This window comes from Muntiacus reevesi, chromosome 22 (genome assembly GCF_963930625.1).
Source record: "Muntiacus reevesi chromosome 22, mMunRee1.1, whole genome shotgun sequence".
Taxonomy (NCBI): Eukaryota; Metazoa; Chordata; class Mammalia; order Artiodactyla; family Cervidae; genus Muntiacus; species Muntiacus reevesi.
The window spans coordinates 21,529,546-21,553,052 of NC_089270.1; the positions used below are offsets into that span (position 1 = coordinate 21,529,546).

The 23,507-nt window shown below is 39.2% G+C and overlaps 1 protein-coding gene across 1 annotated transcript in view; it reads left to right on the top strand.

Annotated features, from left to right (window-relative positions):
* ANTXR2 (ANTXR cell adhesion molecule 2) overlaps positions 1-23,507 on the top strand; it is a 167,640-nt gene that overhangs the window by 64,873 nt on the left and 79,260 nt on the right. Inside the window, exon 12 of the mRNA XM_065914254.1 lies at positions 11,535-11,630. Within this exon, the coding sequence (XP_065770326.1) occupies positions 11,535-11,630 (96 nt within the window). The remainder of the gene's footprint in view (positions 1-11,534; positions 11,631-23,507) is intronic.

Sequence of the window (23,507 nt, forward strand, 5' to 3'; positions counted from 1 at the left end):
TCACTGCAGATGGTGACTGCAGCCATGAAATTAAAAGACACTTGCTCCTTTGAAGAAAAGTTATGAATAACCTAGACAGCATATTAAAAAGCAGAGACATTACTTTGCCAACAAAGGTCCGTCTAGTCAAGGATATGGTTTTTCTAGTAGTCATGTATGGATGTGAGAGTTGGACTATAAAGAAGGTTGAGCGCCGAAGAATTGATGCTTTTGAACTGTGGTGTTGGAGAAGACTCTTGAGAGTCCCTTGGACAGCAGAAAGATCCAACCAGTCAATCCTAAAGGAAATCAGTCCTGAACATTCATTGGAAGGACTGATGCTGAAGCTGAAACTCCAATATTTTGGCCACCTGATGCAAAGAACTGACTCATTGGAAAAGACCCTGATGCTGGGAAAGATTGAAGGTGGGAGGAGAAGGGGACGACAGAAGATGAGATGGTTGGATGGCATCACCGACTCAATGGACATGAATCTGAGTAAACTCCAGGAGTTGGTGATGGACAGGGAGGCCTGGTGTGCTGCAGTCAATGGGGTCGCAAAGAGTTGGACACGACTGAGTGACTGAACTGAGCTGAATGTGACTCGAGGTGGTTTAAGAGTGAGGTGATTTCAGGATATAGGGACATTAGTTGTATCAGAGATGGAGAGAGAGTGTGGGGGCATGTTGTAATATTAAACAAAGGATCTCAGTCATTTCCATGGAGAAGAGATTTGAGCAAAGACTTGAGAAAGGTGAGGGAGTAAGCCTGAAGACCATGTAAGGGAAGAGTATTTATGCGGAGGGAGCAGCTCCAACAGCCTAAGGTGGGACTGAACCTGGCTGCCTTAAAGAGGAACAAGGCAGCCGATGTGCAGGGAAAGGCAGCTAGGGGAGGAGGAGGCTTGAGAAGGGTGGAGGGGAAGAGAAGGAGGGGAGAGATCATAGTGGGTTGTGTAAGTCATTGTAAGGACTTGAGTTTTTCTTCTGAATGAAACAGGGAGCCATTGGAAGGTGACATGGCTGTTGTTGTTCAGTTGTCAAATCTTTCCGACTCTTTGTGACCCCATGGACTGCAACACAGCAGGCTGCCCATCCCTCAGCATCTCCTGGAGTTTGCCCAAGTTTATGTCCATTGAATCAGTGATACCATCCAACCATCTCATCCTCTGTCGCCGTCTTCTTCTGCCTTCCATCTTTCCCAGCATCAGGGTCTTCTCCAGTGAGTCAGCTGTTTGCATCAGGTGGCCAAAGTATTGGAGCTTCAGCTTCAATGTCAGTCCTTCCAAAGAATATTCAGGATTGATTTCCTTTAGGATTGACTGGTTTGGTTTTGCTGTCCAAGGGACTCTCAAGAGTCTTCTCCAACAGCACAGTTCAAAAACATCAATTCTTTGGCGCTCTGCCTTCTTTATGGTCCAAATCTTGCATCCATACATGCCACTGGAAAGACCATAGCTTTGTTATATGGACCTTTGTTGTCAAAGTGATGTCTTTGCTTTTTAATACACATAGTTTGTCAAAGTTTTCCTTCCAAGAAGTAATCGTCTTCTAATTTCATGGCTGCAGTCACCATCCACAGTAATGACATGGTATGACAGTGTTTTAAAAGGATTATTACCCACCAGGGTTCTTGGCCTCCTTCATCAATAGAAATTGATCAGAGGCCAGACAAAAAATTCAGGCAAGGTTTTTTGGGGGGGCCCTGTTGCAGCAGAGGGGAATGAGAACAAACACCAAGTTCCTCTGCTTTCCTGCTTGCTGGGCAGCGAGTTTGTCTCTTTTATGGGGTGAGGGTAGTGGTGTGTCCAGGGGTTGGGCCAATGGGGGGGGCTTAGGTGGTTGCCCACCCTTAGGTGGTGGTGTGTGCAGGTGGCAAGGGCAGTACCCTGCTTTTGTTCTGACTCTTCAGAAGTGGTAATTCGGTGTTTTTGGTCTCTTTGTATCTTTTGTCCAAAATTTGCCCTAACTGTGGATGCACACAGTTAATTTTAGTCCCTGACAGTTTCTCTGTATTTTGTTGTTGGAGGAGAGGCTTAGGTACAAGCACTGCAGTACTGTGCAGCAGAGGGTCTTGGGTTCCATGTCTGTCGCAGGATCATTCTGGTTGCTGCACAAAAACAGACTTGGCAAGATAGGGGCCAAAGTGGAGACCTAGAGACCAATTCTGTGGCTAGTTCAGTAATCTAGAAGTGGGGCGGTGGTGTGGTGTGTGTGGCTCCACTATCTGCTAGGGAGATAACAGTGGAGATGGTGAGAAGTGGTTAGATTGAACATATTTTAAAGGTGAAGTCTCTGGGGTACCTAGACAGATTAGGTGTGGTTGTGAAGGGCAAAAAGGACAGTTCTGAGCTTTTTCACTTGAGTAGCTAGAAAGATAAGTTGTCATTGATAGGGTTGTTTTTGGGAAAAAATGAGGGGATCTCTTTTGGAAATGTTGAGTGAAAGATGTCCATTTATTTTCATCTCAGGGGAAGTATCAGAAAGGCTACGGAACACACAAGTCTGAAGTTCTAGAAAGAGGTCTGGATTGGAGGTGCATGTTTGGGAGCTGTTGCATGGAATGAAAGAGTTAACCAAATTCTACATGATTTTTAATGAAAAAAAAAAAAGAAGCTTTAAGAGATGGAGCATGAAGGGGGAAGAAAACGAGACAAAGGTTTTTATTTATGGAGAAATCTAGATAAGCTGGGTCTTGAAAGGAGGGCAGATCTTCAGCAAGGAGAGAAAAGTGGGGGAGCATTTTACAGATAAATAGTAAACAAATTGAAGCGGGTAAAGACAAATCAGGGGTATGGGACTAACAGATATAAATCATTATATATTGAATAGATAAGCAACAAGGATTTATTGTACAGCCCAGGGAACTATACCTGTTATCTTATAAAGCCTTTAAAGAAATATTATCTGCAAAAATACTGAATCACTATTCTGTACAGCTGAAACTAACACAATATTGTAAAGCAACTATACTTTAATAAAAAATTAGTTAAAGAAACTGAAAGTAGATACATTTGGTTGGAGTAAAAATAGTGGAAGGAAAGCTTGGATATAGACACTTAGATCAGATTATCAACAACCTGAAAAAAAAAGAGCTTAGAGTTCATCCTACAAGTCTGTGGTTCCTCAGCTTTAGTACCCAGAGATGTCACTATTAAAAATGAATGAAGGAAAGAAAATCTGTGTTCATGAGAGCTTGAGCTTAACTCTGTAGAGACAAAGATTTAGAGTTTTTTCTTTTCAGTTTTATTAATATAATTGACATATAGCACTGTATAAGTTTAAGATGTAAAGCATACCTATTTACTTACATAAGTTAAAAAGTTAGCTAAGTCGCTCAGTCGTGTCCGACTCTTTTTGACCCCGTGGACTGTAGCCCACCAGGCTCCTCCCTCCATGGGATTCTCCAGGCGAGAATACTGGAGTGGGTTGCCAGTTCCTTCTCCAATTTACTTACACAATCATGGGATGATTCTTTTTTTCTCATTAGATTTAATCATTATTTTTATTTACGCTCAAATATGTCTGGTTTTATTGTTGCTAAGTCATGTCTGACTGTAACCCCACAGGCTGCAGCACGCCAGGCTCCCCTGTCCTTCACTCTCTCCCGGAGTTTGCTCATATTCATGTCCATTGAGTCACTAATGCTGTCTAACCGTCTCATCCTTTGCCGCCCTCTTCTCCTTGTGGATGGTAGTAATATCACCATTTTATCGACATGGAAAGTGAGACTGGGGCTGATGAGAAAGGACCAGTGGACGTGTGCATTACATCTCTATTCCGAATAGAAGAGGATAGTGGGTAATACTATGATATAATAATTACTGGGCATTGTATTTATGTGATACCTAACCTTTCGGGTATATTTGGATATGATAATTAGGGAATGTTTTGAAATATTCAGATATTGATAATTAGGTTAGTAATCTTATTCATTCTAGGATGATGTTTTTGGCTCTTCATAGGCATTTGAAAGTCACACCAAATAAAATACCATCGCCTTAGCAGTTGATTAATCCTTGTGGAAATCCCACAAATAAAGAATCCCCTCTGTTCTCCAAGAGCATCTGGGCTCGGTCCTACTAAGGCACTTAAGTCACTGGTCTGTAATTTCCTGTTTACGTCTCTGCCTCTCTCTGCAGGCTGTGGGAGGCTCTCACTGCCTCCCTTTTGGTGTCTGGTGCTTACACAAGGCAGGTGTTCCAAAATTATTTGTTAAAGGAATGAATGACAGTACCTATATATTCGAAGTGGGGATACTAAGGTTTAGATTTAAGAGATTTAAGCGTAGGGTCTGAGGAGGGCTTAGACTTAGGTTATCTGTTCTCTTTCTCTCTCTTTTTTAAAAATTTTGGCCATGAACATGTAGCATGTGGGATTTTAGTTCCCTGACTAGGGATCAAACCCGTGTCCCCTACTTTGGAGGCACAGAGTCTTAACTACTGGACGGCCAGGGAAGCTCTCAGGGGGTCCATTCTCTTCATTTGTCTCAGAAAGTCTCCTAAATGTGTCTCTGTTTTTAAAAATGCAGGGAGAGATATTTGTTCTCCCCTCTGGAACCACTGCTCTTCTGATTCTTTTAGAATAATATACTAAGAATGTATTTTCTGAGCAAGAGTTACGTTTCACTGTGCTAAGCCCTGCGTGTGTGCTCAGCACTTTATGATTTAGTTCTCACCACTGAAGAGAAGGCTGTTATTATGATCTTAATATTACAGATGAGAAAACTTAGGAACACAGAGAGCCACCTCCGATCTTTACTGCCCATATATGCAAACACAGTAGAAGGTGCTTCCTCTCGTAAGTGGATCTAACTCTCAGTAGGGTACACACAGCTTGATGCTCAGAATATTAAATGATTTCAGCCTTCACCACCCCCAAGAAAGGGGAGACTGGGAGCCTGGAGACTCTGGAGGTTAAATTATTTGCTCAGTTTCATAATCAAGTAAACGCTAAAATTGAGAATTGAACCCGTCTGTCTGCCCCTGTTGCACAATCTTCCATTCATTAGCAGGTCCTGATCTGATTTATGTAAGATAAAGGTTGGCAGTTTTTTTTTGTTGTTTGGTAAAAGGTCAGATAGTAATTATTTTCAGCTTTGGTGGCAATACAGTTGCACTACTCAACTCTTCCATTAGTGCAAAGGCAGCTATAGATGTATAAACAAATGGGCATGGCTGTGTTCAACCAACTATGTACACTAACCCTTGAATTTCATGTAATATATTTTTCTTTCATTTTTTCCCCAGCTATATAGTAATATAAAACATTTGTTTTAGCTTGCCAGGTTTCTTATGAAATTGTTGAGTTGATTTGGCCTGTGGGTCATAGTTTGCTCATTCCTGATATGGAATATTTCAAAAGAATCCAGTAAATGAAATCATCACCTATTTTATGACCTATTTTTTTCTTTCCCAAGCTCTGAACTCATGAAATGAAGTTGTAGAGATCTAGTTCCCCTTTTCTGTTTCTGTTTTATTCTAATGTAGTTGCTGTGATTATTTATTTTCTAGATAGATTGCAACACGCTGTTCACAAAGTTTTGAAATTTTTGAGTGATTCCTCTTTTCTTGTAGTTATTTTGCAAGTACAGTAGTCACTCTGATTTGTTTTTATACTTTTTTAATGACTAGAATTTCACATCTGTTTGGCAGAGTAAAGTTTTTCATGGTACCTTAGAGCTTGCTTTGAATGAAGAAAAGGAAATTAGATGCAGGTAAAGTTAAAAGACTGAATGTGTCCAGGACAACTAGAAAATATATCCCTTTTACCCCAAATCAAGCTCAAGGTTCTGTCCCCAGTTGAAACTAAAAACTTTTGGCTTCACAGCCTTGACCAACACTTGGGTTAGTTAGTTAGTTGCTCAGTTGTGTTCAGCTCTTTGTGACCCCATGGACTGTAGCCAGCCAGGCTCCTCTCTCCATGGAATTCTCCATGCAAGAATACTGGAGTGGATTACCATTCACTTCTCCAGGGGGTCTTCCCAACGCAGGGATCAAACCTGGGTCTCCTGCACTGCAAACGGATTTCTTACCATCTGAGCCACCAGGGAAGCCCCAAGGTACTAGGTCTTTAATTCGCCTCCTCAGCTAACTTATCTTTGTAGATATCTGAAAATGCTACTTGTTCAGAACTATAGTTAGGAAGAATTGATCCAACAGATGACCCCTTGGAAGGTCATCCAACAAATTTGTTAGGTATTAACCCAACAAATGGCCAATTCTCTCTGTAATAAAGAGGATTCCTGCTTTCCAGAACTTTGTGTTTCATTAGTTTCTTCAGTTGGTTCAGGTCCCCTCAGATTCTGTTTTCCAGCCAAAGTTGTCTTTTCTTGTTCTTGCAAGAAGTCACTCGTTAGACCCCTACTTCTTCCGGGCTTTCTTATATTTTCCCAGGAGGTCCTCTGAGAACTCCAGTGCAGACTAGTGCCTTCTTTGCCTGTTTCTGTTGTACCGGCTTTCTGTCCTCTTCACATTTATGATTGTGTGTTCAAGGGATGTCCCTCTAACTAACCTGTGGGCTTCAGGAAGACTTGCACAACATAGCTTTGGCAGCTTTTTAACTTTCTACTGTTTAAAGAGCCTTACACCTAAACAGGATTGAGAGGCTTTTAGTTTCTCCCTATGATACAGATCTCTGTGTAATCAGATCTGGTTTCATCTGACTTTGAAGTCTGCACTTTGCATTACAGCGTCTGCTCATAGCACTGAAGTCTGTGTGTTTGACCTTTTTTCTTAATTTGTTTATAAAGTTATCTGAACAATGAAATTATTTCCCTTTCATTGCTGAGGTCTTTCATGTTCTGATAATGGCTCTGGCAAATCAAAACAAAGGAACTGTGGAAGCCTGGATTTGTATCCAGTTAACTGAGCTAATGTCTGGGACTGGGGCATCCAGGGAAGTGTTTATGGCAAGTTACAGTTGCATTCAATTCTTGCTTACTGCGACCTGTTCTCCATCATGCTTAACTTAAATATGCTAAAGATGAAGTCTGTAGGTCTGTGGAAAGTGTATATTTTCATAGTTTTCTTGTATACTAATCTTCAGAATCAGTTGAGATGATAATATTATTATATGAAATGATGTTTACATCTGGATGTGCACAGTGTTTTGTGAGTGTTCCTCACAGGGACATTGTTGAAAGAAAATGCAAGAATTTTGACTGCCTGTCATGGCTAGCCCATCTACTTTATATTCTGTCAGTATGATTTTCTGAATTTCCTGCTCATGACACATTTGTAGAAAGGAAAAAAAAAAACACTAACCACTAAACTTGTAGCATATTCACACCCTCTAGTTTCATGTCTTTATTTCTGAACATAGGATTTGAATTCTAAGAAAAGGGGAAAACAAATGTTCGTAGTACCCTTTTGGAATTTGTGAGCAGAGCCAAATGGCGAGCCATTTCCATGGACATGCTGTGGCTTGATTCTCATGCTGGAAAGGTCTGGGGGAAAAGTTGTGTTCACTCCATACATGAACAGTCACAGCTTGGGGGTATTTTATGGAAGAGCTTAAAGGTGGGATCATGAATTTAACACATTTGACAACATGTCTCTCATAAGATATCATAGTTTTCTACGTATTCTGTTGACATTCTTTTCCTGTTATATTCTTGTTTGTCTAGATTTCAGAGCTTAGTGTAATCATTGCATGATTTGTTCATGAACGTTTGGAATTCCATGTAGAAAGATGCACTTTAAGTGCTTTCGTAAGTATCCTGATGTGTGGTCTGAATTACTTCCTTAGGTTTTGAGGACAGAGAACTTAGATAATGACCTGAACATTTTCTATAATGTATTTATCTTCTCTCTCTCACTGATACATACACACATACACACACAAATTTCTATCTGCAAGACACTGACTTAGATCTTTAGGCTATATCAATAAATATATGTTGAGTTTGCACTTTTTTTTTTCCCATTTATTTTTATTAGTTGGAGGCTAATTACTTTACAGTATTGTAGTGGTTTTTGTCATACGTTGACATGAATCAGCCATGGATTTACATATATTCCCCATCCTGATCCCCCGTCTCACCTCCCTCTCTACCCGATCCCTCGAAACATGTGTATTATCTAGAGTGAAACAGATCACCAGCCCAGGTTGGATGCATGAGACAAGTGTTTGGGCCTGGTGCATTGAGTTTGCACTTTAATTCTATCAAACTGTACATCAAGAAGTTGCTAGATGACTGCATGTCTTTTCATTTCATAAAATTAAAATTAATGTTTTATGGTAAATACCATGTAGTAGCATCTTCAAGTGCCTTAAGAGTGGGCTAATAGTAAATAATAGAGCTTTATGAAGATTGTATGTGTGTGTGAAGTTTCTGTACTTATTTTTGTTGTCTTCTGAAAATAGATTACATGACAAGTCAAAGATTCTAGGTGATATTTTGGTGGTGTCTGTTTTTGTTAATTTGCAACCTAGCATCAGTTATATAAATAGCTTGTATGGTTATTCCCTCTTATATCCAGGTGCAAAATTAGAAAGTAAAGAATGGCTTTCATTGTTCATGTATATACTTGATTGTTAATCTTCTCCTAAAATTTCTGAAGTCAGTGCATGTTTTATGGTCTATGTTGCCCTGAGAATTATTTTAAAAGTTTTTTTTAGTGGATTTATTAAAATTGAAATGCAGTTAATAATCAGTGTCTTTGAAAACTGATTTGTTTGGAGATAGTTTCCAAGTCACTGTATGGTAATCTCTTTTTTTTTTTACACTGTGATATACTAACAGATGATACAGGGAAACTGTGACTCATATTTCAAGATTTTTCTGATAAGCTATATAAAGAATATTTTGCTAATGTTCCTTAAACTATTACTTTTGCAAACTACCTTCTCTTCTCTTCTTCAATTATTTATAAATAACTATCTACATAAAGAGGCTTCCCTGGTGGCTCAGTGGTAAAGAACCTGTCTAGCAATACAAGAGATGCAAGTTTAATCCCTAGGTCGGGAATATCCCCTGGAGTAGGAAATGGCAACCCATTCCAGTATTCTTTTGCCTGGAAACTTCCATGGACAGAGGCTACAGTCCATGGGGTTGCAAAGAATCAGGCACGACTGAGGGAGTGAGCAGTCAAGCATGTCTACATAAAGATCATTATCTCTTTGTGCATAAGTTATTATGCATTACAATTCAAATTCCATCATAAAATGTTCTAATTAAATGCCAGAACCATTGTTACTTCAACATCCAAAAGTCTTTTTGATCAATCCTAACATTTCCCCAAATGGATACTGGGGGAATCCTAGTTCTGTAGGATATTGATAATGTAATGAGAAAAAAATTGATTTGTGCTGATCTAAGTTGGACTTTTTTTTCCTACTACAAAACCATTCAGAGCTTTAAAAATATGTTAATGTGCACAGTGCTTTTCTAAGAGAGATATCCTGGTTATCACTTTGCCACAAAGAATTTCATGCTTTGGGAACAACTGACTTTATTATTGTATAGATTAGAAAACAGAGTCCCCTAAAAATTAAACAGCTTGCTTAAAATTAGACCTCCAGACTAACACTTGTAAGGCAAGGCCATTCTAAGATGAGTATTGGTAGGTTCTTTTAGCTCCAGGCTCTCTCTCTGTCAGCTCTTGGGATAAATGTGAGTCTTGCCTTGATTTCTGGGCTTGTACTTCTTATTTGTTTTGAATGACAGTGTGTATCTCAGAAAACCTACCTTATGAAGACCCACATTCCCACTCAGACAGAATGTATTGATTTATTTACAGGTGTTTTTTTTTTTTTTTTTCCCTTCCTTGAAGTCTTTTCTTTAAAAAAATAAAAACACAAATAAAACATGTTTACTGGGGAATCTCAGAGAGTAAGCATTTGAAAGAGACACTTTGTCCTTTTGGAAAATTGATCTCTGTGCTAAAATTTAAGTAAATACTCTTCTTTGTGTCATAGCTCAGTTGGTAAAGAATTCGCCTGCAATACAGAAGACCCTGGTTTGATTCTTGGGTTGGGAAGATTCGCTGGAGAAGGGATAGGCTATCCACTCCAGTATTCTTGGGATTCCCTTGTGGCTCAGCTGGTAAAGAATCTGCCCACAATGCGGGAGCCCTGGGTTCAATTCCTGGGTTGGAAAGATCCCCTGGAGAAGGGAAAGGCTACCCACTCCAGTATTCTGGCCTGGAGAATTCCAAGGACTGTATTCCATGGAATTCCAGGGGGTTGCAAAGAGTTGGACACGACTGAGCAACTTTCATTTTGTGTTTGTGGCTCTTGCCATCTCATTTATTTGGAGTTCATTCTCTTAGTAAATAGTTTTACATACCAGGCCTGGAGTATACCTGGATAAGTAGATTGGGAATAGGCCCTGCCTTCCTAGAACTCATAGTGAATATAGAAAAGACAAATAATAATTGTAGTTCATCATAAATAAATAAATAAATAAGCAAATCAAATAAATAAATTGTGCTAAGTGCTAAAGTTTAAGGTTCAGAGAATTATGCCTTGTACAGTAAGAAGGGGTATTTTCTAGCCAGAAGGTACGAGGCAGACTTCCTGGGGAAGTGGCTTTAGCTACGCCCTGTAGGCTGAATAGGTAGTTGGTAGATGAAGCAGGTAGAGGCTGAGCCCAGGACAGAGGTGTTAGGGCTGGAGGAGCTCGTCATTAGGAAGCGTAACAACACCTATGTGGTTTGTGGTTGTGAGTGGGTAGCACGTGAACTGCCATGGGTGATCTCTGATATCCGAATGCATACCGTTGCATCCTTTCGTTGACACGTGTGTACCACTTGCCAAGAAGAACCGATGTTGCTGGTTTGTCACCTGTTTGGTGAGCTTTGGTATTCATCCTGTCCTGCCATTTAAGTGTATGAAGACATAATGCTCCATTATCAAAAAGTCTGGGGAAATTCTGCATAAATTCTGCCTAGAGGTAATCTTGTTTGTAACCAGAGTAATCTTTTCCCAGAGACAAAAGATAGGGGCCATAGGGACTGTTCATGTGGCTTCCCAGGTGGCGCTAGTGGCAGAGAACCTGCCTGCCAAGGCAAGAGAGGAAAGAGACATGGGTTTGAGCCCTGGAGTGGGAAATGACAACCCACTCCAGTATTCTTGCTTGGAGAACCCCATGGACAGAGGAGCCTGGTGGGCCACAGTCCATTGGGTCGCAAAGAGTTACACACGACTGAAGCGACTTAGCAGACACAGCACAGGACCATTCGCACAACTCCAAATTGTGATTTTTTTCCTCTTTTTCTTTAAGGTATAATTTCAAACACTTTGGGAGGGTTTTATACTTACCCTTGCCTGTCTTAACATAATATATATGAGGTATAATGTGAGGAAATTTAATACAAATAGATTATATTTAGTATATTATGTAAATATAATAAAATGGGATATAATGTAATTAGTATATAAGTAGTAAGATAATTTATATAATTTAAAGAATGTAAAGGAATATATTAGCAGTCTGGTTTAACATTATGATGCTTCCTATCATTTTTTCTGGTGTTTCCTTAAAAAGTACATGTCTGGGACTTGACTGTCAACTTTGCTGACTGCCTTGCTTTTGTTTTCGGCTTCCTCCAGTCTAGTGGAATTGCAGCCCTCATTGCTATTTTGGTGTTACTGCTGCTCTTGGCTATTGGACTGATGTGGTGGTTTTGGCCCCTTTGCTGCAAAGTGGTAAGTAAGAAGGATTTGCAGTCTTCCTTTTTTTTTTTTTTTTTTTTTAAGCATCAAGGTGTAAAGTATGGCTGAAATATGAATCAGTGCCATATTGCTCAACAACAGCAAAGTTTCAATTAGCAAATTGAATTTTAACAGTTATATACTTTAATCATTGTAAGAAATTCTATTCATGCCTGCTAATAAATGTTTACTATAAAACTTCATCTAGGAAGCACTTCAATATCAGGTTTAGGGGAAGAAGAGAAGAAGAAGGTAGGAATGATGATAGGGATAAAGGGTTTCCCGCTCAAGTACAAAAGAATTTCAAGTAAATTGAATGATATTTTCTACTGGATTCATTGAGAGGGGTTGATAATCTGTCGGGTTTTGGGTTTGTTTTGTTTTGTTTTCATTGCTTATTGAATGTTTCATTATCTCTTTGAAAGATACACTATTTCAGGACTTTTTCTGTTTGCCTCTTGGAAAAACATTTTAGAAATAAGTCACATGAAAATGTTAGGGTATCTGTGAAACAGTCACTTTGAAGTTATGACAGTTGGTTTGAGGTTGTGTCGTTTTTCATGCTTGAGTAAAACCTCTGAAAGAACATGGATATACACAAGCTTTCTAGTGCTACTGTAGCAAATTGCCACACATTTGCTGGCTTAAAGCAACACAAATTTATTACCTAATAGTTACATAATCACAGATCCAGCATGGGTCTTGCTGGGCTAAACTAAGCTGAAAAGTATCGACAGTGATACATTCCTCTCTTAATGCTCTAGAGGAGGATCTGCTCCCTTGCGTGTTGCAACTTGCAGGGGCTCCTTCCATTCTTGTCTAGTGAGCCCCTTCCTCCAGCTTCAGAGCCAGGCATGCTGCATCTCTGTCATCATTTTTCTGTAGTCACATGTCTTTCTGACTCCAAACCCAGCTAGGAAAGGACCTCCAGTATCAAGGAACCATGTGATGAGGTTGGACCCACCTTGATGCACACATGCACGCATGCATGCATCATCTCCCATCTCAAGATCCTTCATGCTAATCACATCTGCAAGGTCTCTTTGGTCCTGGAAGACAGCTCATTCACAGTTCCAGGGAATTAGAGTGTGGATATCCTTGTGTGTGTGTGTGTGCTCAGTTGCTCAGTTGTGTCTGACTCTTTGTGACCCTATGGACTGTAGCCTTCCAGGCACCTCTGTTTATGGGCTTCTTCAGGCAAACATACTGGAGTGGGCTGCCATTTCCTTCACTAATGGATCATCCTGCCCCAGGGATCAAACCCGCATCTCTTGCATCTCCTGCTTTGGCAGGTGGACATCTTTATGGGGCCGTTATTCTGCCTGTCACAAGGTGAAACTCTGAGTAACAAACATCACCACATTTCAAGCAATATAACTTGGATTGTTCAGGCTTCATAGAAAAGGTTATTCTGAAGAAGCGCTCCTTCAAAGCATGCCTACTGCCTATTTTGATATCCTCTTATCAGCACATTATATTGAACTTTGTTTTGTGGATCACAGTAGTGTTTTACGTAATGTTATTAGACCGACTCTTCGCCTGTCACCCTTGCTGACTGATTTCCTCTCCTTGCAACTTCAGGCAGTGCTTTGTATTACTTCTACATTTATTATTCATTGTACTTCAGTCCACTTTCATGTGGCAACTTTACAATCCTTTATCTCAGAGCAGTTGGCCACGGAGGAGGCACAGAGTTAATTTAGACAGCAGCAGAGACAAGAAGCATCCTGTCTCTTTGCTGAACTAATCAGTTTCCTGCCAGAGCAATTTACGCTCAGTTTCCTGTTGTAATCTTCATTATCTTAGATATGGTGATTTTTAGACGAGCTAACTTTCTTGCGTCTCAAATTAAAAAGCAAAAAGGTGCCTTAATGTGATTTGTACTTACTTTTTTAATTTAAAATTCACAGGGGTGGTTTTCATTCTTTTGTTACTTTGCATTTTCGTTTACTGTTGACCAGAGGGCTCAAAAGTGTCAAAGTGTATGGTTTTTTTAAAAGGACACTTGTGAACACTGAGCTGGGCTTCTTTGTGAGGTTGCTGCATGCCCACTCAGTTGCTAAGTCGTGTCTGACTCTTGTGCAACCCCTTGGACTATAGCCCACCAAGCTCCTCTGTCCATGGAATTTCCCAGGCAAGAACAACAGAGTGGGTTGCCATTTCCTTCTCCAGAGGATTTTCCTAACCCAGGGATCAAACCCAAGTCTCTTGTTTGGCAGGCAGTTTTTTTTCACAACACTTGATGTAATCAAATGAAGTCTTCACTGTCATATGGGATGTTATAGCGGGGATTTGATCATCAGGTAGTGAGAATAGATCCATTCCATCCTTGAAACTCGGCAGATTGGGAATCAGGAATTATATTTCTTTATGCAGGGTGCAGACTTTATGCAGGACACCATTAAGGTGTGTTTTTAGGATGTCAGGAGGGCTTCCTATATACAGAAACATCATGAATGCTTACTAATTTCTACAACTTATTTAATAGGGAGAATAATCCTTATTTTACATTTAGAAATATAGACTACAGAGCAGTTAGCCTTGAGTATGAACTTGCATTTAGATCTAAAAATAAATGAATTGGGCTTTCCAGGTGGTGCTAGTAGTAAAGAACCCGTGTGCCAATGCAGGAGATATAAGAGATGCTGATTTGATCCCTGGGTCAGGAAGAAAATGTAGGAAATGGCAACCCACTCCAGTACTCTTGCCTGGAAAATCCTATGGACAGAGGAGCCTGGTGGACTACAGTTCACGGGGCCACAAAGAATCAAACATTACCAAGTGACTGAGCACATAAATGAAGCAGAACAAATGTTCCCTAAAAACACAGATTTAAAAACAGAGAGAAAGTAGAGGCAGAATTCTGCATTCAGCCCTTAGTAATCTGAGCCAGTGCTGAGCTTGGAATTAGGGATTCAGAAATGACTACCATATGATATGGAAACTCATATTTTAATAGTGAGAATGGAGGTTCGTGATTATGCCCAGGAGCAACACATGTCAGGAACACAAAGGAAAGAGGGATTTGCCAGAATTGAGGGACTGTTTCAGGGAAACTGGGTGGAGCTGCCGATTCCAAACTGATTTTGAATATTGAACAAGACTTTGGCAGTTGGTGAGGGACATTTCCTATGAAGTGTGTGTGGAATTACAAGTTATTCAGACGTGCTTTGAGATGTCCCAGGCTGAGGTCTAGCATGCCAGGGAAAGGAGTGGTGAAAGATGGTTTAGGATCTAGGCATGAACCTCCTATGTCTTTGAGGAAGCTTGAACTCACCCAGAGGAGAAACCACTGGAAAGATTTGATCACTGATCCCCTGAAAGAAGCTTCCCTTGCTGTACATGCTGCTGAGATCTGGTCCCGGTGGGGATTAAGTCTTATCCAACTGAGTTCCATCAGCTATGGAAATACAAGCCAGTATAGATGGTGCACCTTGGATGTGGCGGTGGGCAGGGGAGGGGCAACGTAAGAATGGGGGGAGTGGGGAGTACAAACTATTGGGTATAAGTTAGGCTAGAAGGATGTATTACACAACACTCGGAATATGGCCATTGTTTCGTAATAACTGTAAATGTAGTGTAACCTTTAACATTTGTATTTAAAAAAAAGATACAGCCTGAGCAAAGTATCTCTAACAAAGTATAGAGAGTCGGAATATAAAAAATAAGCTAAATCAATTAGAGAAAGATGAGGAGGTGATGTGAAAAGGAAGGGTCAAAGGAGACTGTAACCTTATGAAAAACAGGATCTTGAGTATCACAGAAGGTGTACTATGATAGTACAACTGCAGGATATTTATTTATTTGATTGTGTTTAGAGAATATATTTCCACAATGCTGGCATTTGAATATGATTAGTTAATTGTTAGCAACATTCAATTATTAGGGATCATTTTGGACTTTGACGATCAGCTGTTACCAGTAATAATACTTTTTAATAGGAAATGAAATGTATTTGTTTCAGCTTAGTGTTACTCACTCAGTTGTGCACATCTCTTTACAACCCCATGGGCTGTAGCCTCTGTCCATGGAATTCTCCAAGCAAGATTACTAGAATGGGTTGCAATTCCCTTTTCCAGAGGATCTTCCCAACCCAGGGATCGAACCTAGGTTTCCCACATTTCTGGTTTATTCTTTACTGTCTGAGCCACCAGAGAAGTCCTTATTTCAGCTTGGTATTGTGTAAATTCCTTTTGTTTGAGTGTCTTTTAAGTACTGGGGCAAACATTTAGTCTTTCACTTGAAATATGATTAAACAGCTTAAAATGTCTGTTTTCAGGCACATTTAGACTATGTCAGCCATCACCTCCTTGGGAATCATATGCTTAGGAGCTCTTATTGAGATAGAAATCCTGGAAAGGGAAAAAAAACCCTGAACAGAGGCACCCATATCTGTCACACATTCTTCATTGAATCATTTCATATTTTTAAAAAATATCTTGTGAAATAATTTAACCATTCATTTCTCAGAGATTAAAATTTCACAGATATCTAATTAATGACTCAGAGATGACAATGTTACCTATGTCTTAGCCCGGATTTTTTTTTTTTCCTGCTCCTAGTAATTGAAAGGCTCTCAGAGTAGGTGCTGTCAGATTTCCATCTGTGGTGTCTCTCTCAGAGGGGAAAGGGTGGTTGGGTGAGACATTTCCAGGGATCAGTATGGTTTAGGATAGCCCCTAAGATAAGGTCAATAATGATCCTTAAAGATATCCAGATCTTAATTCCTGGAAACCGTGATTGTTGTCTTCTGTGGCAAAAGAGAGCTTCCCTGGTGGCTGGGAGGTTAAAACATCAGTGAGACTTTGCAGATATGATTAAATTCAGGATCTTGAAATAGGGAGCTCATCCAGAATGACCTAGCTGGCTCTAAATACCATCACTGTGCCCATATGAGAGGGTGACAGAGGAGATAAGACCACGGATGGGGAGAAGGCAGTGTGACCATGGAGGCAGAGACCAAAGCGATGCAGCTTCTAGGCAGGAACTGGAAGGGGCAAGGAGCGATCAACTCCTGGAGCCTGCAAAATAAACCGGCTCTGATGACACCTGACTTTAGTTGTAAGACTCAGTTTGAACTCCTGGCATCTAGAACTGTAGGAATATAAATTCCTGTTGTGTTAAGCCACTAAGTTTGTGGTGATTTGTTATTGCAGCATTAAAGATCTAACAGATTCCCTACATCATTCTGATATTCTCCAGAGTTGGGGATCACTGCTCAGGGCTATTGATTTTGGGGAATTCTTATATAATATGTTTTCGGATCAACTCTTTACAAAAACTGTCTATGGGGTGCAAGAAGTTGTAAGATGGGAGATAAGGAAATATTCTTAAAATGTTTGCAGGGATTCTGTGGCAGTGAAAACCCATGGGTGTTCTTTAAAATTAGAATTACCATTCTGTTTTGTTTTAGGTCAACTGTCAAGTAAATATGCGTAATGCTTTATATACTGAGTAGAATTTATTCACTGTTTCAGAGTGACAGGGATTTGTCGAAGAAACAGGTTTCTTATTTTAAGAAGTATCCAAGACATATATGTTATTAGAACCCATTGACAGCAAAGATCTGTGGTCAGCTTTCTCAGGTGCCTGTTGTTTGATGGTAGAAACCAGTACAATCCCGTTCATATTCAGATACGTACCACTATTTCAAAATTATGAGAGAGAAAGACAAATACCATATGTTTCCACTTATTTGTGCAACCTAGAAAACCAAACAAAGGAACGAATATAACCAAACAGAAGAAGACATGGATACAGAGAACAAAGTGGTTGCCAGAGGGGAAGGGGTGAGGGACGGGTGAAGGGGATTAAGAGGTCCAGAATACAAGTTGTAAGATAAATTAGTCATGAGGACATAATGTATGGGGCAGACAAAATAGTTGTATTGTTATAACGTTCTATGATATAAAAATATTGAACCACTATTCTATACACGCAAAACTATTGTAAGTCAATTAAACTTTAAGAAATCATGATAGTTCCTAGACCTATTATTATATTTCATTATTTGATGAATTAATAAAGAAGCACATAGTATTTCTGTTTCACAGATCTGGTTTCTTGTTTTTAAAAGTAGATTTGACAGTTACATTTCAATACCATTGGATTCCTTTTAATCCTGTGTATTTTAATTTAGCTTGTTTAGTCTAGGAAGGGGTTCGTTGGTCCCCTATAATCAGATTGCCAAAGAGGAACATAGAATAAAAAAGGTTAGAAAAAAACTCCCCAAATAGAATATCTGGCTACCAATGGTGCTTTTAATAGGAGACTATTTTAAAATGTTAAATCTTTCAATTCATTTAATGAGTATATTCAAAAATAAAAGAAGCAGGTGATATCATTAAAGACAGATTAAAATGTTGCAGATTTGTGTCCTCTGTGTGCTTAGGTTTTCCATGGCAAATAGGATCTAAATCAATAATCAATATCTTTGGAGAACTTTATCTCGTAGTAGTAGTGATAGTAGTAATAATAGTAGAACCCTCATGCAAAGCTGGAATTTTTAGGCATTATCATTAGTGAACTACAGAGTATGTTGAGTTTGCAAACTATTCCATCAGGGGGGAAGTTCTCATTTTTGTATAAAGTTATTTCTCACAACCTGTTTACGATTCTGTTTCCTACTCATTGAATAACCTCACGTCCATCCTTTACAACTGCTTTTCTATAACAAAGATGTCAGCAGCATCCTTCCTTTTCCTTAGATTAAAAAAGGAGAGAAGTTAAAAACAATCATGTATTGAATCATGAGGGAGATATCAGAAAATACGGCTCTTCGCGTCACTGTTTAACTCGTAAGATGTATTGAGTTTATGGCAGGTTTGTTTTACTACCAGCATAGCAGAACTGAGCGTCCTGTAGTTGCATCACTTGGAAGAACTGGGCATTCTGCAAAATTACAGACGTAAGGCTAATGAGGTGGCAAACAAAGACTTTCTGGAGTGTTGTCAATTAGAGTGTGTTATCCAGCTGCAAATAAATATCTGAATATGCTGGAAATGATAAATGTTCACTTTGCTCTAGTGTCCTTGGCCAAAGTTCTCCATCCACAGGGGAAAACTACAAGCTCATTTTTCCTCAGTACATTTAAGACATTGCATAAAGATCTCATAAATCTTTTTAAAACACCATTTTAAAAAGTTATCTTTTTAAAGCCCAATTTACTTATAAGTAAGCTGGGCTTTCATGATGAGGATATATCTGACTAGAGCTATATAGAATCATTTTCTTAGCCAGCAACAGCTGTGCTGTTCTTTCTAAATAGTAATAATGCTTCTACATTGCACTTGTTTTTTATTGTTGAGGAGGGCTCTTGGTGCCTTTATTGAGTTACTTTGAGAGCAGCCTGATTTTTTTTTTCTAAGAATGCACAATAAAACAGAAGGAATTTAAATTTTAATATGCCTTCCTTGTACCATTAATTAAAATGATTTATGTTTGGTTGCCTCCTTGAAATCGAGTGTGATGTTAGTGCTTATTGGTTCTATCGTGATGTTTTCCAACAGAGCATCATTACAAAACAGGGTATCACACTCTTCCCGGTCTTAGTTTATTTACCTTGATGGTAGTACCTTTACTTAACTCCAGGAGAATACACTGTCACGGGGCTTCCCAGGTGGCCCAGTAGTAAAGAATATGCTTGCTGATAGAGAAGACACAGGTTCGATCCCTGGGTGAGGACGAACCCCTGGAAGAGGAAATGGCAACCCACTCCAGTAGTCTTGCCTGGAGAATTCCATGGACAGAGGAGCCTGGTGGGCTACAGTCCACGGGGTTGCAAACCAGTTGGACACAACTGAGCATGCATGCTCCTCAACCCTTCAAAGCACACTCTCACAGTGTTCTTCCCAGTCCTCATTAGGCATTTAAAATTTTATTTATTGTCCGGACTTCCCACTATTATTTGTTTATTCAAAGCAGTCTCTTTGAACATTGATGAGTCTGTCAAGGAGGAAAGAAAAGGTAGGTAGATAACCCGACCATATCTTGGTCTGATTGTTGAAAACAACTCACTTTGTGTGATTTGGAAAAGGATTTCCCAAACACTAATGTCAGAGAACTTTGTATTCATGAGAGGAAAGGCATTGCCCTTGTTCTATGATCTTATCAAAAAAGGAAGGGAAGAGTGAAAGGAAATCCCACATATATTTCAAACAAGTTTTTGTACACGCTAAGAATGAGTTCTTGAAGTCTGTGGACCCTTAGGTGCTTAGATGACATTGCTGAAATATTGGGCATTTGTTTCTGTCACTGGCAAGAGTCACTTCTGAAATACTACTTGATCTACAGTCGTTACACAGTATCTTTTTTTTTTTAAATCCAAGGCAGTTCACTGTTGACAGTTCTTTTCACTCTTTTCTGAATATCGGAACATATGATTGCATCAAGCTGGCTGCAGGCTCCAGTGCTGACATTTTCTAGCGCAAAGAATGCCCACATCACTCGAACATTTGAAAAGTGTTAATGAGCAGATCAAAAGGACTGTTGCCTGAAGCAGCTAACTTTTTTTTTTTAATCGGCTCTCCTCCAAACTGAAATCTTCATTCTAGCAGCTAAGTAGATGAGATGTAATCCTTTCTGATGATGATAATAACAAATGAAAAAAAAAATTGGAGAAGAATCAAACTCTGCATATGGTTCATAAAGTGGTGAAAGTGTTTTCCAGAATCTTCAATATCGAGTTGAAGGATGCTAAGTAGAAAAAATCCTGGCAACTAGGCAATATTATGCCTTTTAAAATCTGCAAATTCTCATAAAATATGGTGCATGCGAATACATCCTTTTCTGAGATGAGTGTTCTTGCACTATTTAATACAAGAATGGGATTCTCATGACTGTTATTTTTAATGTATTTGGACTAACAATCAGGTTTCCTTTTCTCCTGCACTAATTTTACTGAAATGTAGGGACATCAGTGGACACAGACTTTTGCCATTTTTGGCTTTTGGACTGAATGACTTCAGATTATTTTCACTCTCCTTTGTTACTTATGAGGCTGTGTGGTACAATGGAGAGACGGAGCATTTAGAAACATCAAATACACACAACATTTATTTCCTGTTCCAACATTTCTAGGACAATGATGTTGGGCATATGAATGAAAACGTTATGTCCCTATAAAATGAGGATGATAGCATCTGTCTCATACAGTTACTGTAAATATTGATCTGTATCTGTTTGTCTATCTCTGTCTGTCTTATCTACCTATTCATCTATCTATCTAACCATCCATCTATCCCACCAAGTAATGTTCTTCTCAACACATCTTAAACCTTTTCTCCTGAACCCTTTCCCTTGACAATCAAACCTTATTTTAAGAGAATGTCGTGTGCCAGAGAAAGTTGAACCCAGAGTTTGGAGGTAGGTAGACCAGTGTCCTGGGTTTAAATACTAATTCTAATGTTTTCTCTGTATATCCTTGGACAAGTTACTGAATTCAGAGCCTCCGTCTCCTTATATTTAAAATAAGCGTAGTAACTGCATAGCATTATTATGAAAATGAAAAAAATATAGGGTGTGTGGCATATGCCAGCACCAATAAAATATGGTTATTGTTAATAGTGTTAAGAGCGCACAGATGAGCCTTGGGTCTGTTTCAGTTTCTGAAAGTGCTGTTATTTGTTGTGGTGGTGGTTGTGTCTCTTAATCTACAAGATCAAATTTTTATTTATGCAGAGTTTTAAGGGTTTTTTTTTTTTCCCATTGTTAACAATGTATAAGTATACTTACCAGGATTTCAGAAGCAATTTAAATTTATAGTAAGTCATGCATTTAGTCATACATACAATTAATTACACATTATTGGAAAAACAAACCCTAATGTTCTTTTCTGAAATAAGGTGAATACAAATACGTGTAGACATAGGGCCTACTTAATTATGTAAAGGCATAGAAGCAAAAGACCTATTGGGAAGTATTGTGATACATACTTTGTCTTTATTGTTCTCTTAGAATTTTCATTTTGGAAAGGACCTGTAGTGAATCAAATTTATTTCCCAGATGAAGAAACTTAGCATGATCTTATATTTTCCCATCTGTCTTTGAGTTCATTAGCTCTTGGACTTTGTTGGTCAAAAGAGAAATTTGATACTTCATTTTCTTTGGAACTAGCAATATTTTATTTTCATGGAAATCTTTTATCAGTTATCATTTACATCTTTTTTCTCCATGTTTTAAAAAATAAATTTAGAGTTTGGCTATGAGCCTTTGCAAACATTCTCAACTAGTTCCTTCAACTCACTTTCAATCATGTTTTTAGTATTTGTTGTTTTCACAGCACTTTATTAGGCACCGTGATATTTTTAAAGAGGGAGAAATGATATTGCCCCTAAGAAATCAACACTTCTGAGGGGTAGTTGAAAAATTCCAAAATAAACATATAAACCCAAATTGATGAAACATGAATGGTTCAACTGTGCGGTAATGTATATATTGTTAAAAGTTTTAAAGTTTCTAGGTAATGGAATGGAAAGTTGGTAGACTGCTCTGTGAAGGATGGAAGGGACTTAACATGGAAGCGGTCATTTTATTGGGGGTAGCAAAGGGGTCTTCAGTCAATCTGGAGTTAAAAGTACACAAACAGAGGTTTTGTAGACAGAGTGTTAGGGCTGAATTGAGGGCCATGCTAAGGCATTTGAACAATGACAGTGCAAGAGGACTCATGCACTCAAAAAGGACTTTTTGTTTTCCGGGTTGTGGCTTATGATAACAGATAAATAGTCTCTGATAAAGAAGGTAAAAATGCCTCTCATTATCCTGTTGTAAGGATGTCAGCAGTGGTCATATGAGGATTTTAAATTGAAACTTGATTTGCCCATATCCATTCTAAAACTCGATGCTATGCAGGATAATGAGCATGACAAATATGACAAAAAAAGGAGGTGTTATGGTGGTGGATGTTCAGTCATTCTCAAGGGGACATAGTGTAAAGAACTATAGGGGCACTAGTGTAAAGAACCTGCCTGCCAATGCAGGAGACATAAGAGATGCGGGTTGCATCCCTGGGTTGGGAAAATCCCCTGGAAGAAGGCATGACAACCCACTGCATTATTTTTCCTGGAGAATCCCATGGACAGAGGAGCCTGGTGGGCTACAGTCCATGGGGTCACAGAGAGTCACAACTGAAGCAAGTCAGCAAGCACATGTACATAATGTAATATAGGATTGGGGATACTCTTTCCATTCTCAGAAATTCGTATACCCGTACGAGATATACATGTAGTAACCAGAGTTAATTTAAAATCCTCACAAGGAAATGAAAATGAGTACCATATATTAAACTTAGACTTACTGGAATGAAGGAGGTACCTTAGCCTCTTCCTAGTGAAAGAACTGTAAGAGCACTTTATGATAATTTGCAACACTGAGTGGAAGCATCATGTGTAAGGTTCGTCCAGAAATTCAGTCATTCCTTGATTTCAGTTGTGGTCACTGGAATATTTGATCCGTTTTGACTAGAGAAATGATCAATTAAGCTTCTATTGCAATCAGCTAAGCTTTTTGAGAGTCCCTTGGACTGCAAGAAGATCAAACCAGTCAATTCTAAAGGAAATCAACCCTGAATATTCATTATAAGGACTGATGCTGAAGCTGAAGCTCAAATACTTTGGCCACCTGACGTGAAGAACTGACTCGCTGGAAAAGACCCTGATGCTGGTAAAGATTGAAGGCGAGAGGAGAAGAGGGCAGCAGAGGATGAGATGATTGAATAACAGCACCAACTCAATGGACACGAATCTAAGCAAACTCTGGGAGATGGTGAAGGACAGAGGAGCAGTCCATGGGGTTGCAAAGAGTCGGACACAACTTCGAAACTGAACAGTCAACAACAACAAACTTAGGAAAATATTGACCTGGCTGCATAGATTA